The 19,547-nt window shown below is 40.5% G+C and overlaps 1 protein-coding gene across 9 annotated transcripts in view; it reads right to left on the reverse strand.

The window, feature by feature from the left end:
- Nucleotides 1-19,547, reverse strand: part of FAM13A (family with sequence similarity 13 member A) — a 358,502-nt gene that overhangs the window by 211,776 nt on the left and 127,179 nt on the right. For 8 of the 9 annotated variants that reach the window (XM_067035492.1, XM_067035488.1, XM_067035487.1 and 5 more), the window contains exon 5: nucleotides 8,442-8,595. The exons of the other annotated variant lie outside the window; for it this stretch is intronic. In XM_067035492.1, coding sequence (XP_066891593.1) covers nucleotides 8,442-8,595 — 154 coding nt within the window. The remainder of the gene's footprint in view (nucleotides 1-8,441; nucleotides 8,596-19,547) is intronic. 9 annotated transcript variants of the gene reach the window in all.

Raw genomic sequence — 19,547 nt, forward strand, 5'->3', positions numbered from 1 at the left:
GAGAATGTTCCGTGCGCACTTGAGAACAAAGTGTAATCTGCTGTTTGGGGATGGAATGTCTTATAAATATCAATTAAGTCCATCTTGTTTAGTGTATCATTTAAAGCTTGTGTTTCCTTATTAATTTTCTGTTTGCATGATCTGTCCATTGGTGTAAGCGAGGTGTTAAAGTCCCCCACTATTATTGTGTTACTGTTGATTTCCTCTTTTATAGCTGTTAGCATTTGCCTTATATATTGAGGTGCTCCTATGTTGGGTGTATATATATTTATAATTGTTGTATCTTCTTTGTGGACTGATCCCTTGAACATTATGTAGTGTCCTTCCTTGTCTCTTGTAACATTCTTTATTTTAAAGTCTATTTTATCTGATATGAGTATTGCTACTCCAGCTTTCTTCTGATTTCCATTTGCATGGAATATCTTTTTCCATCCCCTCAATTTCAGTCTCTGTGTCCCTAGGTCTGAAGTGGGTCTCTTGTAGACAGCATATATATGGGTCTTGTTTTTGTATCCATTCAGCAAGCCTGTGTCTTTTGGTTGGAGTATTTAATCCATTCACTTTTAAGGTAATTATCGATATGTATGTTCCTATGACCATTTTCTTAATTGTTTTGGGTCTGCTTTTTTTTTTTTTAAACATCTTTATTGGAGTATAACTGTTTTACAATAGTGTGTTAGTTTTTCCTTTACAACAAAGTGAATCAGTTATACATATACATATGTTCCCATATCTCTTCCCTCGAGTCACCCTCTCTCCCACCCTCCCTATCCCACCCCTCTAGGTGTTCACAAAGCACCGAGCTGATCTCCCTGTGCTATGGGGCAGCTTCCCACTAGCTATCTAATTTACATTTGGTAGTGTATATATGTCCCTGCCACTCTCTCACTTCGTCACAGCTTACCCTTCCCCCTCCCCATATCCTCAAGTCCATGCTCTAGTAAGACTGTGTTTTATTCCCGTCCTACCACTAATCTCTTCATGACATTTTTTTTCCTTAGAGTCCATATATGTGTGTTAGCATACGGTATTTGTTTTTCTCCTTCTGACTTACTTCACTCTGTATGACAGACTCCAGGTCTACAAATAACTCAGTTTCATTTCTTTTTATGGCTGAGTAATATTCCATTGTATCTATGTGCTACATCTTCTTTATCCATTCATCTGTTGATGGACACTTAGGTTGCTTCCATGTCCTGGCTATCGTAAATAGAGCTGCAATGAACATTTTGGTACATGACTCTTTTTGAATTATGGTTTGTTCAGGGTATATGCCCAGTAGTGGGATTGCTGGGTCGTATGGTAGTTCTATTTATAGTTTTTTAAGGAACCTCCATACTGTTCTCCATAGTGGCCGTATCAATTTACATTCCCACCAGCAGTGCAAGAGGGTTCCCTTTTCTCCACACCCTCTCCAGCATTTATTGTTTCTATATTTTTTGATGATGGCCAATCTGACTGGTGTGAGATGATATCTCATTGTAGTTTTGATTTGCATCTCTGTAATGATTAATGATGTTGAGCATTCTTTCATGTGTTTCTTAACAATCTGTGTATCTTCTTTGGAGAAATGTCTATTTAGTTCTTCTGCCCATTTTTGGATTGTGTTGTTTGTTTTTTTGTTATTGAGCTGCATGAGCTGCTTATAAATTTTGTAGGTCCTTTTCTTCTCTTGTGTTTCCCACGTAGAAAAGTTCCTGTAGCATTTGTTGTAGAGCTGGTTTGGTGGTGTTGAATTCTCTTAGCTTTCGCTTGTCTGTAAATCTTTGATTTCTCCATCGAATCTGAATGAGATCCTTGCTGGGTAGAGTAATCTTGGCTGTAGGTTCTTCACTTTCATCACTTTAAGTGCCACTCCCTTCTGGCTTGTAGAGTTTCTGCTGAGAAATCAGGTGTTAACCTTATGGGAGTTCCCTTATGGGAGTTCCCTTGTATGTCATTTGTCATTTTTCCCTTGCTGCTTTCAATAATTTTTCTTTGTCTTTAATATTTGCCAATTTGATTACTATGTGTCTTGGCATGTTTCTCCTTGGGTTTATCCTGTATGGGATTCTCTGTGCTTCCTGGACTTGGGTGGCTATTTCCTTTCCCATGTTAGGGAAGTTTTTTACTATAATCTCTTCAAATATTTTCTCAGGTCCTTTCTCTCTCTCTTCTCCTTCTGGGACCCCTATAATACGAATGTTGGTATGTTTAATGTTGTCCCAGAGGTCTCTTAAGCTGTCTTCATTTGTTTTCATTCTTTTTTCTTTATTCTGTTCCACAGCAGTGAAATCCACCATTCTGTCTTCCAAGTCACTTATCCGTTTTTCTGCCTCAGTTATTCTGCTATTGATTCCTTCTAGTGTAGTTTTCATTTCAGTTACTGTCTTGTTCATCTGTTTGTTTGTTCTTTAATTCTTCTAGGTCTTTGTTAAACATTCCTTGCATCTTCTCAATCTTTGCCTCCATTCTTTTTCCAAGGTCCTGGATCATCTTCACTATCATTATTCTCAATTCTTTTTATGGAAGGTTGCCTATCTCCACTTCATTAAGTTGTTTTTCTAGGGTTTTATCTTGTTTCTTCATCTGGTACATGGCCCTCTGCCTTTTCATCTTGTCTATTTTACTGTGAATGTGGTTTTTGCTTCACAGGCTGCAGGATTGTAGTTCTTCTTGCTTCTGCTGTCTGCTCTCTGGTGGATGAGGCTATCTAAGAGGCTTGTGCAAGTTTCTTGATGGGAGGGAATGGTGGTGGGTAGACCTGGCTGTTGCTCTGGTGGGCATAGCTCAGTAAAACTTTAATCCGCTTGTCTGCTGATGGGTGGGGCTGGGTTCCCACCCTGTTGGTTGTTTGGCTTGAGGCAAACCAACACTGGAGCCTACCCAGGCTCTTTGGTGGGACTAATGGCGGACTCTGGGAGGGCTCACACCAAGTAGTACATCCCAGAACTTCTGCTGCCAGTGTCCTTGTCCCTTGGTGAGCCAGAGCTGCACCCTGCTTCTGCAGGAGACCCTTCAACACTAGTAGGTAGGTCTGGTTCAGTCTCCTGTGGGGTCACTGCTCCTTCCCATGGGTCCCCATGCGCAAACTACTTTGTGTGTGCCCTCCAAGAGTGGAGTCTCTGTTTCCCCCAGTCCTGCCGAAGTCCTGCAATCAATTCCCACTATCCTTCAAAGTCTGATTCCCTAGGAATTCCTCCACCCGTTGTCAGACCCCCAGGTTGGGGAGCCTGACGTGTGGCTCAGAATCTTCACTCCAGTGGGTGGATTTCAGTGGTATAAGTGTTCTCCAGTTTGTTAGTCACCCACCTAGTGATTATGGGATTTGATGTTATTGTGATAGCTCCCCTCCTACCATCTCATTGTGGCTTCTCCTTTGTCTTTGCATGTGGGGTGGCTTTTCTGGTGAGTTTCAGTGTCTTCCTGTCAATGATTGTTCAGCAGTTAGCTGTGATTCTGGTGTTTTCGAAAGAGGGATTGAGAGCACGTCCTTCTACTCTGCCATCTTGAACCAATCTCCAAGGAAGCCTTTTAAAATACAGGTTTTGGAGGCCTGCCTTGAGTTTTCTGACTCAGTCTGGATCACCAGGTGCATGTGATAATGGGCCAGGTGTAGAATTCTCCTGCCTGGATGAGAGGCTATGAGGAAGCACCAGTGAGGGTGGGAGACCTTTATGAGATACTTAAGCAGCAGAATGAACAGGTTTTAGTGACTGATGGATATCAACCTGGGGTGATTGTGTGGATGGACGGGTCATACATTATGCCCTGGAATTCAAACAGAACATTCAGATCTTCAAGGGCAAGGAAAGATGATGAGACAATCCACAGGACACGCAGGTACAGGTGAGCATTCGGTAGTTAGATATAGACGCAGGGTTTGCCAGGGAGAGCTCTAGACTGAAGGCCTAAGAATGAACCTAGGAAATATTGTTTAATTCTGACTCAGAAGGAAGAGATCTCAAAGGAGATGGAAGAGAGGCCAGAGAAATAGGAAGAAGATAAGAACAATTCAAAATTCATTCAAGCATTTCATGGGGAAAGTTTGGCTTGTGGACAGAGGATAAAGGGCCTAAATTCCAAGTGAATAAGTTTTGATTGTATATTGTCAGCAAAAGTGGGGGAGAGCAAAACAATAACAGCAAACAGTTTGCTTACTTAAGTCAATACTATGCTATGATCAGGTTTGTTTTGGGGGAACATCATTCTATCACTGGTAGAAAGGAGATGGAGAGAGGGTGAGTCTAGAGGTGGGAGAACAGTTTGAAATTGTGTGGCTGTAATAAGGGCCTAATCTAAAGCATTGGGGGGTGGGGTGGACACCAGACACACTTTTTAAGAGTGATGTCTAAGGCAGAATGTGAGTCCCAGTGGGAATGGTAGAGGAGGAGGAGTTAAGGGCAAACTAAGGCTTCCAGCTTGGCAGACTGTGGCCGGCAAACTAAGGTTGGAGAGGGTAGAACATAGACAAAGTTTTGGTGATGATGTTGTGGGCATGAGCAATTTCAGGCACCATATGGTTTCTCACGGGTAGTGAGAAATATGGCTCTATTGCTCTTCCAATAGGTTGAGGTTAGGAGTTATGACTTAGAAGTCATCAGCAGTATGGGAACTGAAGTAAAAGACAGTCACCCAGGCAGATACATATTTAGTGAGAAGAAGTGACGACCAGTGGTGATTATCAGGAGAGTGTGAACACAGTACTCAGAATCAGATCTAATGCTACAGATGCTGCCTGATCTACACCAAGTGCAGGGAGACACACATTCTTTATTCTAAATATTACTCAGTATACTCAGTGAATCAATCTGCAGTTTTTTGTTTTATTTTGTTGTTGTTTTTGGCAATCTCATCACACTGACATTTCATACTGTGTTAGAAGTTAACTAAAATCCATGCATATTTTAATTGAACTATTATTAATTAATTTTGGTCTCCTCTTGGCCATGAACCTAAGTAGCGGACTTTCCAATTATACTGATTCCATCAGACGTGATGCTTTTGTTGCAAGAGACAGACTACTGCACTAAAAGTAGTTTATCCTATGATGACATTTATTTCCCTCTCATAACTAAAAGTCCAGAGGTATGTGTGCTGAGGGTTGGCTCAGCAGATGAGCAATGATGAGGAACTGAGTCTTTTTCCTCCTTTAGCTGCCAATCTCAGTGTGTCAGCGGTGCATTCATCAAGGGCAAAAGGTGATGGTGGCAGTGCCCCGCATTCTGCTTTCACATGAGAACATCTGAAAGCAGGATGGGAGCAGGGGCATGTTGACCCAGATGCCTACTCTCTTGCTTTTTTATTAAAATTTAAATAATAATTTACATAGAGTAAAATGCATACATTTTAGGAGTACAGTTGAAAGAGTTTCAACAAATGCATACACCCATATAACCCACTCCCCTACTGAGAACATTTTCATCACCCCAGAGGGCTCCCTGGGGAACTTCCTTTGTCAGTAATCACCACTGCTGCCACCCCCAACTCCACCCAGAGGCAACCACAGCTCTGATCTCTTAAATCATTCTCTTTTTGGTAATCAGGAATGAAAATATTTGCCAGACCCTCTGCCGCCAGCACACTTTCCCTTACATCTCCTTGGCCCGAACTGTATCACAGCCGACCTTTAAGTCAATCACTGACTAAAGAGGATAGTATTATAGACCATTTATGACTTATCCATCTGTTGGGGTCCGTCTGGCCTAAGCACATGGCTGCAGACCCAAATAAAACTGGGTTTGGGGTTTTTTTTTTTTTTTTAACAGCAAGAAAGAATAGGGAAAGGGCTATACACACACACACACACGATTTTGTTGGTCTACATATCCAGCCATCCACTATCTGACCTATTCTTCCAGCTTTATCTCACTCACAAAAGTGCTAAGTATGTGCTCGTTTAAGCCAATGATTAAAATACTGAGAATGTCACAGACAAATGTAGACACCTCCCCTGAACTGAACAGCAATCTATATTCTAACACTCTGGTCAAAGTTCTTCATCCTGGTCCATATGTAACCAAATCTGTATTTGTCTGGGTCCCCAATTTTCATTTAGCCCACAAGGGTATCATGAGAATGTCATCCAACACTTTGGCTCCTCCACTAGGGCACACAGAGGTATGTCACTGGATAGGTTTAGTACTTTTTCCCTTTAAAAGCCCTCTTCTCTGTCTCAGTATGTTTCATGAGCCTCAGCTTCTTCTCAGCTCAGATATTTCGAGTCTCTGTCACTGTAGTGTATTTATCACTTGTTCTGTGCCTCTTTACTCTTTTTGTATACATCCTTCTAAAAGCTGAGCTCAAGAGAATGATACCTTGTTTTTCTTAGCTGCTCTTCCATTCTTCCTATTTTTCAGTATGTTATTGATATCAGTGTGAACCTCCCTATCCCTTTTCACTCCAGCTTCCTTTTGGCTTATCTCTAATGTTTCTAAAATCTTAGGAATTTTAGAAAAATCTGCTTTCTAAACAATGTCTAGGTTTACATATCTAACCATGGCTAGCACATTCTTTACTGTTACAGACCTTAAAATGGCCCTGGTACATCCCATCAAACTAATTTCCATAACTTCCATTCCATCCTTATTGGTTATAATTAGGTCCAGAAAACCATGCTTCCTTGTTGCATTATTTACCATCTCAGAGGTAAGACTATCAGCAAGATCAGTAAAAAAAAAAAACAAAAAAACCAAAAAAAACGCATTAAATATTCTGCTTTAAAGAATGACGCTTCAGAGTATAGACATGGAGTTCCCAATGATGACATTTATGTGCCTCTAGGCCAGATCTGAAACTTGCATTAGGAGAGTAGCAGTCATACTCATCCACCTAAGATATCTGTATTTGACTCCCTCAGTGTTTTCAGTTTATGTATCTTGTACTCTCATGCTTAAACCTAGTAGCTCAAGGATTTCCATGTGGGGCACTCTTCCAAAGATCTCAACAGGTGTTATTTTATTTGTACAAAATGTAAGCTCCTGTTGGTGTATTCTAGTGATTATTTGTATCTCAGCAAGTTTGTCTTGCTTAGGGAATCATATTTATCTATTTTCATTCTATTTTAGGGTTTACCATATTATCTTATCAGCCCTAGTTAAAAGGTATATGTGTTAAAAAGTGTTTATCTGTGATATAGCTGAAACAAAGTCAGTCACTTTTTAATATTTTAAAAAGAGACCCTTTGCAAAGCACTACAGGAGTCAGATAAACATATTTACAGTAGATTTTTTTCTATTTAGAAAATTATTTAAATTTTTCATAGAAAACCTGATACAAGTTATTTTTTTAGTATTCTCTTGTGAATCACTGATATTTTCTCAGCTACCACATTACCTCCACTTTATGCTACACTTGATATTCTCCAAAGTAGCTCATTTTATCTGAGCATTGTTCTTCTTTTTCCTCAGATTTCAGTTTAAAGTTCTCTTTATCAGGTTGGCAAGATTCTTGTCAAATGCATTTCTCTCATACGTACACTATCCCCTATAGGGAGTCTGTTGTATTTACACATGAGCCCTAGTTAAGAAAACCTCATTTTGGTCTTCTTTTGCTGTTTTGGTTGGGTGCTACACGATACGGCTTACCTTTCATTTCTTCTTCAAAGTCATGCCTCAACTGGAAGAAGAAATGAAAATAGCCCTTCAGTGCCCAAACCAAGTGCCATATGAATCAACAAGAGTATAGTGTGGTCTGTAAATGTGAAAAGTCTCAGGAAACCTCCTGAGGGAACCTCCCATATCAGTTCCATCAAGATTTACCTCAATATGAATGAGAAAGAAATAAGATGCCTTCCCTCTAGTCCCTACCTGAAGGACTTGGTTTGGATGTTTATCTTCTGACTCTCAGCTGTAAATCTTTAGAGAACTACATGCATTAACCTAATGTGTAAAAGATATGTTATAAAATATCAGCCAATGATAAAAAGATTTAGATAGTATTGTCAAGATTCCTTTATAGGTTTTAAAACTAGTCTCCCTTACTGGTGACAGTTACCAAGGACCGCATATATGGGACTTACAGTCTCAAGTTGAACTTGGAAGTGTGCCAGGAACAAGAGAGACAAAAAGACACAGTAATACTGTCTTCAGGAATCTACAGTCTACTTGGTAAGCTAACACTTCTGGACACAGACCTAAGCACATATCCCTGCTATTAACACCAGGCTTCCATTAAGAGGTGGTGTACCCAACTGACCATGCCTCTGGGCTCATGTAAGTGCTTTTGAGATGATGTCATAGCAGTAAGGAAACATCAAACCACAATTATTCTCCAATCTTAGAAGAATATATATCAGTTTAACAAACGCTTGATACAAAGAACAGATTTCGTAAAAAGAATTCATCGTAGGAATAATAATCTGAAGGTATATCCATAAGGAATTTTTATAACAGAATGATTAAATAAAATATATTCCATAAAAAATACAACAATACTGAAAATTAAACACCAAAGTTACTTACTTTTACTATGATAAGCCTCGCTAGGTTTTCACACCTCTGGTTATCATTTTCTACATACTCCACTTCAAACAGGGTATTATAATTTTCTAATATTTTAGCCATTATCTTGTTGCATAGGTCTTGCTCTTTCATGCCTTCAATCCCAGGAGGCACACTAGAAATAAGGGAAAAAGATGGAGAGGAATTACTTTGTAAAAACACAATTGCCAGCACAGCTGACACAGGCTTATACATTGACCTTTCCTGAATGATTGATCAGCCTTCTTATAAATACACATGGGATTTTACATAAGTTCTATGGTGACACACAGGATGTTGTTGGGACAACTGGCAAGTTCCCAAGATCTGAATTAATAACTTGAGCTGAATAAGAAAAGTACATGTTGTTCAGGAAGAGGGTACAGGTTAACATGCGTGCAATCAATAATGCTTTATACATATTAGAAATTGCTACACAAAAAGTAACATTTATAAAAAAGTAAAAGCTAGAGAGAGACCTTCAAGATGGCGGAGGAGTAAGACGGAGAGATCACCTTCCTCCCCACAAATACATCAGAAATGCATCTACATGTGGAACAACTCCTACAGAACACCTACTGAACGCTGGCAGAAGACCTCAGACCTCCCAAAAGGCAAGAAATTCCCCACGTACCTGGGTAGGGAAAAAGGAAAAAGAATAAACAGAGACAAGAGAACAAGGATGGGACCTGCACCAGCGGGAGGGAGCTGTGAAGGAGGAAAGGTTCCCACACACTAGGAGCCCCTTCACGGGCGGAGACTGTGGGTGGCGGAGGGGGGAGCTCCAGAGCCGCGGAGGAGAGCGCAGCAACAGGGGTGCGGAGGGCAAAGCGGAGAGATTCCACAGAGGATCGGTGCCGACCGGCACTCACCAGCCTGAGAGGCTCTTCTGCTCACCCGCCGGGGCGGGCGGGGCTGGGAGCTGAGGCTCGGGCTTCGGTCGGATCCCAGGGAGAGGACTGGGGTTGGCGGCGTGAACACAGCCTGAAGGGGCTAGTGTGCCACGGCTGGCTGGGAGGGAGGCGGGGAAAAAGTCTGGAGCTGCCAAAGAGGCAAGAGACCTTTTCTTCCCTCTTTGTTTCCTGGTGCGTGAGGAGGGGGATTAAACGTGTCGCTTAAATGAGCTCCAGAGACGGGCGCGAGCCGGGGCTATCAGCACGGATCCCAGAGACCGGCAAGAGACGCTAAGGCTGCCACTGCTGTCGCCACCAAGAAGCCTGTGTGCGAGCACAGGTCACTGTCCACACCTCCCCTCCCGGGAGCCTGTGCAGCCCACCACTGCCAGGGCCCCATGATCCAGGGACAACTTATCCGGGAGAATGCATGGCGCGCCTCAAGCTGGTGCAACGTCATGCTGGCCTCTGCCGCCGCAGGCTCGCCCCGCATTCCGTACCCCTCCCTCCCCCCGGCCTAAGTGAGCCAGAGCCCCTGAATCAGCATCTCCTTTAACCCCGTCCTGTCTTAGCAAAGAATAGATGCCTTCAGGTGACCTATACACAGAGGCAGGTCCAAATCCAAAGCTGAACCCCGGGAGCTGCACAAAGAAAGAAGAGAAAGGGAAACCTCTCCCAGCAGCCTCAGGAGCAGCGGATTAAATCTCCACACTCAACTTGACGTAACCTGCATCTGCGGAATACCTGAATAGACTATGAATCATCCCAAATTGAGGAGGTGGACCTTGAGAGCAACTGTAGACTTGGGGTTTGCTTTCAGCACCTAATTTGTTTCTGGTCTTAGGTTTATCTTAGTTTAGTATTTAGAGTTTATTATCATTGGTAGATTTGCTTACTGATTTGGTTGCTCTCTTCCTTTTTTTTCTTTTAATATATATATATATTATTTACCTATTTCTCTTTTTGTGAGTGTGTATGTATATGCTTCTTTGGGTGATTTTGTCTGTAGAGCTTTGCTTTTACTATTTGTCCTAGGGTTCTGTCTGTCCTTTTTCCTTTTTTTTTTAGTAGAGTTTTAGCACTTGTTACCATTGGTGGATTTGTTTTTTGGTTTGGTGGCTCTCTTCTTTCTTTCTTTCTTTCTTTCCTTTTTTACATTAATTTTAAAATTATTTTATTTTTAATAATATTTATTGTTTGTTTTAATAACTATTTTATTTTTTTCTTTCTTTCTTTTTTCCTCCCTTTTCCTCTGAGCTGTGTGGCTGACAGGGTCTTCAGCCAGGTGTCAGTCCTGTGCCTCTGAGTTGGGAGAGCTGAGTACAGGACACTGGCCCACCAGAGACCTCCTGGCTCCACATAATATCAAACAGCAAAAGCTCTCCCAGAGACCTCCATCTCAACACTAAGACCTAGCTCCACTCAATGACCAGCAAGCTACAATGCTAGACATCCTATGCCAAACAATGAGCAAGGCAGAAACCCAACCCCACCCATTAGCACAGAGGTTGCCTAAAATCATAATAAGGTCACAGACACCCCAAAACACAACACCGGACATGGTCCTCCCCACCAGAAAGACAAGATCCAGCCTCATTCACCAGAACACACGAAACAGTCCCCTCCACCAGGAAGCCTATACAACCTACGAACTTGCAGGCTGCAAAAAGGAGACCCCAAACACAGTAAGTTAAGCAAAATGAGAAGACAGAGAAACACACAGATGAAGGAACAATGTAAAACCCCACAAGACCAAACAAATGAAGAGGAGACAAGCAGTCTACCTGAAAATGAATTCAGAGTAATGATAGTAAAGATGATCTAAAATCTTGAAAATAGAATGAAGAAAATACAAGAAACATTTAACAAGGACCTAGAAGAACTAAAGAGCAAACAAACAGTGATGAACAACACAATAAATTAAATTAGAAATTCTCTAGAAGGAATCAACAGCAGAATAACTGAGGCAGAAGAACGGATAAATGACCTGGAAGATAAAATAGTGGAAATAACTACCACAGAGCAGAATGAAGAAAAAAGAATGAAAAGAATTGAGGACAGTCTCAGAGACCTCTGGGACAACATTAAACGCAACAACATTCGAATTATAGGGGTCCCAGAAGAAGAGGAGAAAAAGAAAGGAACTCAGAAAATATTTGAAGAAATTACAGTTGAAAACTTCCCTAATATGGGAAAGGAAATAGTTAATCAGGTCCAGGAAGTGCAGAGAGTCCCATACAGGATAAATCCAAGGAGAAACATGCCAACACACATATTAATCAAACTATCAAAAATTAAATACAAAGAAAAAATATTAAAAGCATCAAGGGAAAAACAACAAATAACACACAAGGGAAATCTCATAAGGTTAACAGCTGATCTTCCAGCAGAAACTCTGCAAGCCAGAAGGGAGTGGCAAGACATATTTAAAGTGATGAAAGGGGAAAACCTGCAAGCAACATTACTCTACCCAGCAAGGATCTCATTCAGATTTGACAGAGAAATTAAAAGCTTTACAGACGGGCTTCCCTGGTGGCGCAGTGGTTGAGAATCCGCCTGCCGATGCAGGGGACACGGGTTCGTGCCCCGGTCTGGGAAGATCCCACATGCCGCGGAGCGGCTGGGCCCGTGAGCCATGGCCGCTGAGCCTGCGCGTCCGGAGCCTGTGCTCCGCAAGGGAGAGGCCACAACAGTGAGGCCCGCATACCACAAAAAAAAAAAAAAAAAAAAAAAAGCTTTACAGACAAGCAAAACTTAAGAGAATTCAGCACCACCAAACCAGCTTTAAAACAAATGCTAAAGGAACTTCTCTAGGTAGGAAACACAAGAGAAGGAAAAGACCTACAAAAACAAACCCAAAACAATTAAGAAAAGGGTAATGGGAACATACATATGGATAACTACCTTAATTGTAAATGGATTAAATATTCCAACCAACAGACACAGACTGGCTGAATGGACACACAAAAAAGACCCATATATATGCTGTCAACAAGAGACCCACTTCAGACCTAGGGACACATACGACTGAAAGTGAGGGGATGGAAAAAGATATTCCATGCAAATGGAAATCAGAAGAAAGCTGGAGTAGCAATTCTCATAACAGACAAAATGGTCTTTAAAATAAAGACTATACAAGAGACAAAGAAGGACACTACGCAATGATCAAGGGAACAATCCAAGAAGAAGATATAATAATTTTAAATATTTATGCACCCAACAGAGGAGTACCTCAATACATATGGCAAATGCTAACAGCCATAAATGGGGAAATCAACAGTAACACAATCATAGTAGGGGACTTTAACACCCCACTTCCACCAATGGACAGATCATCCAAAATGAAAATAAATAAGGAAACACAAGCATTAAATGATACACTAAACAAGATGGACTTAACTGATATTTATAGGATATTCCATCCAAAAACAACAGAATACACTTTGTTCTCAAGTGCTCATGGAACATTCTCAAGGATAGATCATATCTTGGTTCACAAATCAAGCCTTGGTAAATTTAACAAAATTGAAATCTTATCAAGTATCTTTTCTGACCACAACACTATGAGACTAGATATCAGTAACAGAAAAAAGTGTAAAATTACAAACACATGGAGGCTAAACAATATACTACTAAATAACCAAGAGATCACTGAAGAAATCAAAGAGAAAATCAAAAAATACCTAGAAACAAATGGCAATGAAAACATGATGACCCAAAACCTACAGGATGTGGCAAAAGCAGTTCTAAGAGGGAAGTTTATAGCAATACAATCCTACCTCAAGAAACAAGAAACATCTCAAATTAACAATCTAACCTTACACCTAAAGCAATTAGAGAAAGAAGAACTGAAAAACCCCAAAGTTAGCAGAAGGAAAGAAATCATAAAGATCAGATCAAAAATAAATGAAGGAAAGAATAGCAAAGATGAATAATACTAAAAGCTGGTTCTTTGAGAAGATAAACAAAAGTGAGAAACCTTTAGCCAGACTCATCAAGAAAAAACGGAGAAGACTGAAATCAATAGAATTAGAAGTGAAAAAGGTGAAGTAACAACTGGCAATGCAGAAATACAAAGGATCATGAGAAATTACTACAAGCAACACTATGCCAATAAAATGGACAACCTGGAAGAAATGGACAAATTCTTAGAAACGTACAAGCTTCTGAGACTGAACCAGGAAGATATAGAAAATATAAACAGATCAATTACAAGCACTGAAATTCAGACTGTGATTAAAAATCTTCCAACAAACAAAAGCCCAGGACCAGATGGCTTCACAGGCAAATTCTATCAAACATTTAGAGAAGAGCTAACACCAATCCTTCTGAAACTTTTCCAAAATATAGCAGAGGGAGGAACACTGCAAAGCTCATTCTATGAGGCCACCATCACCCTGATACCAAAACCAGACAAAGATGTCACAAAGAAAGAAAACTACAGGCCAATATCACTGATGAACATAGATGCAAAAATCCTCAACAAAATACTAGCAAACTGAATCCAACAGCACATTACAATGGTCATATACCATGGTCAAGTTTACCTCATGAATGCAAGAATTCTTCAATACATGCAATTAATCAATGTGATAAACCATATTAACAAATTGAAGGAGAAAAACCATATGATCATCTCAATAGATGCAGAAAAAGCTTTTGACAAAATTCAACACAGATTTATGATAAAAACACTGCAGAAAGTAGGCATAGAGGGAACTTACCTCAACATAATAAAGGCCATATATGACAAACCCACAGTCACCATCTCTCTCAATGGTGAAAAACTGAAACCATTGCCTCTGAGATCAGGAAGGAAACAAGGTTGTCGACTCACACCACTATTATTCAACATAGTTTTGGAAGTTTTAGCCAAAGCAATCAGAGAAGAAAACGAAAGAAAAGGAATCCAACTCGGAAAAGAAGAAGTAAAGCTTTCACTGTTTGCAGATGATATAATACTATACATAGAGAATCCTAAAGATGCTACCAGAAAACTACTAGAGCTAATCAATGAATTTGGTAAAGTAGTAGGATACAACATTAATGCACAGAAATCTCTTGCATTCCTATACACTAATGAAAAATCTGAAGGAGAAGTTAAGGAAACACTTCCATTTACCATTGCAACAAAAAGAATAAAATACCTAGGAATAAACCTACCTAAGGAGACAAAAGACCTGTATGCAGAAAATTATAAGACACTGATGAAAGAAATTAAAGATGATACAAACAGATGAAGAGATATACCATGGTCTTGGACTGGAAGAATCAACATTGTGAAAATGAATATACTACCCAAAGCAATCTACAGATTCAATTCAATCCCTATCAAACTACCAATGGCATTATTATTCACAGAACTAGAACAAAAATTTCACAATTTGTATGGAAACACAAAAGAGCCCGAATAGCCAAAGCAACCTTGAGAAAGAAAAACAGAGCTGGAGGAATCAGGCTCCCAGACTTCCGACTATACTACAAAGCTACAGTAATCAAGACAGTATGGTACTGGCACAAAAACAGAAATATAGATCAATGGAACAGGACAGAAAGCCAAGAGATAAACCCACACACATATGGTCAGCTCATCTTTGATTAAGGAGGCAAGAATATACAATGGAGAAAAGACTGCCTCTTCAATAAGTGGTGCTGGGAAAACTGGACAGCTACATGTAAAAGAATGAAATTAGAACACTCCCTAACAACATACACAAAAATAAACTCAAAATGGATTAAAGACCTAAATGTAAGGCCAGACACTATCAAACTCTTAGAGGAAAACATAGGCAGAACACTATGACATACATCACAGCAAGATCCTTTTTGACTCACCTCCTAGAGTAATGGAAATAAAAACAAAAATAAACAAATGGGACCTAATGAAACTTTAAAGCTTTTGCACAGCAAAGGAAAACATAAACAAGGCGAAAAGACAACCCTCAGACTGGGAGAAAATATTTGCAAATGAAGAAGCTGACAAAGGATTAATCTCCAAAATTTATAAGCAGCTCATACAGCTCAATATCAAAAAAACCAAACAATCCAATCCAAAAACGGGCAGAAGGCCAAAACAGACATTTCTTCAAAGAAGGTTTACAGATTGCCAACAAACACATGAAAGGATGCTCAACATCACTAATCATTAGAGAAATGCAAATCAAAACTACAATGAGGTATCACCTCACACCAGTCAGAATGGCCATCATCAAAAAATCTATCAACAATAAATGCTGGAGAGGGTGTGGAGAAAAGGGATGTCTCTTGCACTGTTGGTGGGAATGTAAATTGATACGGCCACTATGGAGAACAGTATGGAGGTTCCTTAAAAAACTAAAAATAGAAGTACCATACGACCCAGTAATCCCACTACTGGGCATATACCCTGAGAAAACCATAATTCAAAAAGAGTCATGTACCACAATGTTCATTGCAGCTCTATTTACAATAGCCACGACATGGAAGCAACCCTAGTGTCCATTGAGAGATGAATGGATAAAGAAGATGTGGCACATATATACAATGGAATACTACTCAACCATAAAAAGAAACGAAATTGAATTATTTATAGTGAGGTGGATGGACCTAGAGTCTGTCATACAGAGTGAAGTAAGTCAGAAAGAAAAAAACAAATACTGTAAGCTAACACACATACATGGAATCTTAAAAAAAAAAAGTTTCCGAAGAACCTAAGAGCAGGACAGGAATAAAGATGCAGATATAGAGAATGGACTTGAGGACACGGGGATGCGGAAGGGTAAGCTGGGACGAAGTGAGAGAGTGGCATGGACATATATACACTACCAGATGTAAAATAGATAGCTAGTGGGAAGCAATTTCATATCACAGGGAGATCAGCTCAGTGTTTTGTGACCACCTAGAGGGGTGGGATAGGGAGGATGGGAAGGAGACGCAAGATAGAGGAGATATGGGGATATATGTATAGCTGATTTACTTTGTTACAAAGCAGAAACTAACACACCATTGTAAAGCAATTATATTTCAATAAAGATGTTAAAAAAAAGAAAGAAAAAGCTAGAAAGAACAAGTGTTATCACAAAAAGAATGAGTGTTTTACCATGACAGAAATACTCAGTTACACAAATAACAGCAACACAGTGTTTATTTAAAGATTTCTTAGATAATGCACAAAAGGCACACAACCTAAAGGAAAAGATAAATAATTCTGGGAAAAAATGCTGATAATTGTTGAAGATTATGTACATTGAAGATGCATTATACTATTCTCTCTTCTTTTGGGTATGTTTAAAATTTTCCATAATTATTTAAAAAAAGGTATAAAAAGCTTCTGAATGCAGAAGACACTTTATATAAGGTAGAAAGACAAGCTATAGATTGGAAGAAAAGAAATATCTCTTCAGTAACATGGATAACTGACATAGCATTAGTAATCAGAGTATCTAAAGTATTTTTACTAATCAATGAGAAACTGAGTAATTTTCTTGTTTGTTTCTTTTTTAAAAAAAGAGACAAAAGACAAATTGAAAAACTCAGAAGAGAACACTTGGACAGTCAAGAATCTTATGAAAATATACTTAATCTGACTGAGTAATCAGTGAAATGCATTAAAAAAGCAACAGTGATGTATCAATCAATATCCATCTGCATTCGTTTCCTATGGCTGATGCAACAAAACTGACAAATTGGGTGGCTTGAAACAGAAATTTATTCTATCACAGTTCCGGAGGCCAGAAGAGTGACAGCAGTATTACCAGACAGAAGTTAAAGTGAGCAAGGCTGTACGCTCCACAGAGGCTCAAGGGGGAGATTATGGCTACAGCATTGCTTGGCGTGGCTGCATCACTTCAATCTTCAATCAAGGCCGACATCTTAAATTTCTCTCTACTCCATGTTCACATGGCCTTCTCCTCTGTGTACCTATCCAAACCCCTTCTGCCCCCTTCCTATAAGAACACATGTGATTGCATTTAGTACCCACTCAAATAATCTAAGACAATCCCTTTATCTGAAGATCTCTATCTTCATGACAACTGCAAAGTCCCTCTTTTTCACCAAGTAGGGTAATAGTCAGTGTCTAGGGATTATAACTTGGTATCTCTGGGGGGCATTGTCCACTCTAGTGTGCCATCTTTGGGGTACACATCCTAAGGTGACTCCCAATGAGTCACACCCCTGTACTCACCTCGCGGGAGGCAGAACCTGTGACTTGCCTCTGATCAAGAGAATATGGCAAAGGTCATATGATGTCACTCCCATGACCGAGTCTTATATAACGTAACATAACCTCAGCAGACTGGAGTGAGGATTCTGCTGCTGGTCTTGATGAAATAAGCTGCCATTTCGGAGAGGACCCATGAGACCGCCACATGGCAGGGGACTCATGTGTACCTGAGGCCTCTAGGTCACAGCCAGTAAGAAGCTGGGGTCCTTATGCAGCTGCGAGGAAATGAGTCTACCAAGAACTCTCATGAGCTTGGAAGCAGATTCTGTTCCAAACTTGAGCCTCCTTATGAAAATGCAGCCCAGCTGTTACCTTGATTTCAGCTTGGCAAGACCAGAGACAGAGGACCCAGCTAAGTTCTGCCTGGACACCTGAGCCAGGGAAAGCATGAGACAGCAAACTTTTGTTATTTTAAGGTACTGCATTTGTGGTGATCTGTTACACAACAATTGAAGACTAATACAGAGTCTGGTATCTGGAAGCGGGTTACTGCTCTGACAGATATCTAAAATGTGGGAATGTCTTTGGAACTGGATAGTGAGAGGAGACAGGAAGAATTTGAGTAGCATGACAGAGAAAGCCTAAAATGCTTTCAACAGATTTTTAGTTGACATCTGGATTTTAAGAACACCAGTGGCGGACTTCCCTGGCAGTCCAGTGGTTAAGAATCCACGCTTTCACTGCAGGGGACATGGATTCGATCCCTGGTCGGGGAACTGAGATCCTGCATGACGTGCAGTGTGCCCCCCGCCCCCCGCAAAAAAGGACACTGCTGGTGAGAGGTCAGAAGTGCTAGCCAGGCAGTAATAAGGAAGGGGTGAGGTCAAACCAGAGTATGTCATATCTTACAGAAGTAAAATAATAGGCAATGAGAGAAGCTGTAACACGCACTAGACAAACAAACTTAGGTTGAGACCCAGAGCGTGAATTTTATAACTCTTCTGTGTTCTGTTTACTGATGACTCAGAAAAAGAGGAATTATGGCCTCGTGGGTCTTCATGTGGGAACAAAAGATAGGTCTCGGTAAATAACGATTTTTAAATAGAACAAAGAATGCAGGAACACATGACTTATCAGGAAGGAGAAGTAACCACAACAAAGATAATACATCAGTCATAATGACTCTCAGGTTCTGTTCCAAAGGTAGAGATCAGCCTAAAATAAAGCACATTCTTTTTTTTTTTTTTACTTTTTGGCCTCAACCAGGGATCGAACCCACACCCCCCTACAGTGGAAGGTGCCTGGATGTTGTCAACCTACAGTGACCTTTGCCTTATTTTAAAGCTAAAATCTCCACCCCAAGGGAGACCGCCACTATTTCTGAGCCTGCACCTGAGAGTTTGAGCATGCTGTTGCACTGTGCAAAGCCCATCTGGAACTCCACCTCTACGTGGAAAATCACACTTGCCCCTTCGTGAATTCGCACGCACCCACAGCTTAAAGTTCCCTCATCCTGCTGTGCTGGGAGACAAGGCTGTGAGAGCTAACTTCCTGTCTCCTTAATTGTCACAGGAATAAATGCTTCTGCTTTAATCAAGAGTACTTGGTGTGTTCATGTGGCTGAGCACCCCAAGTGATGGACGCATTGTGCCCAGTAAAGGAAGAAAAGAAGAAACACGTTATTGGAAACTGGAGGAAGGGAGATCCTTGCTTTGTTGGCAGAAAGCTTGGTGAAATTGTATCCTGCATTATGTGGGAAGCGGCATGTGTAAGCAACAAGCTTGTACATACAGTGCAAGAAATTTCCAAGCAATATTTTGAAAGTACCACCTGATTTCTCCTTGCCACCTATGGTAAAAGCTGAGAGTGAGAGAGACAGAGACAGAGAGAGAGAGACAGAGGAAGGGAGAGGGAAGAGAGAGGGAGGGAGAGAGGGAGAGGGAGGGAAGGGGAGAGAGAGAGAGAGAAACTGAGGTTAAAACTTAAGTAAAAGGGAAATTGGACTTGATTTAAAAGTTGACTCTACAGATGGCAAAAGACACTGAAATTTAG

The sequence above is a fragment of the Kogia breviceps genome, chromosome 6 (assembly GCF_026419965.1).
Source record: "Kogia breviceps isolate mKogBre1 chromosome 6, mKogBre1 haplotype 1, whole genome shotgun sequence".
Lineage (NCBI taxonomy): Eukaryota > Metazoa > Chordata > Mammalia > Artiodactyla > Physeteridae > Kogia > Kogia breviceps.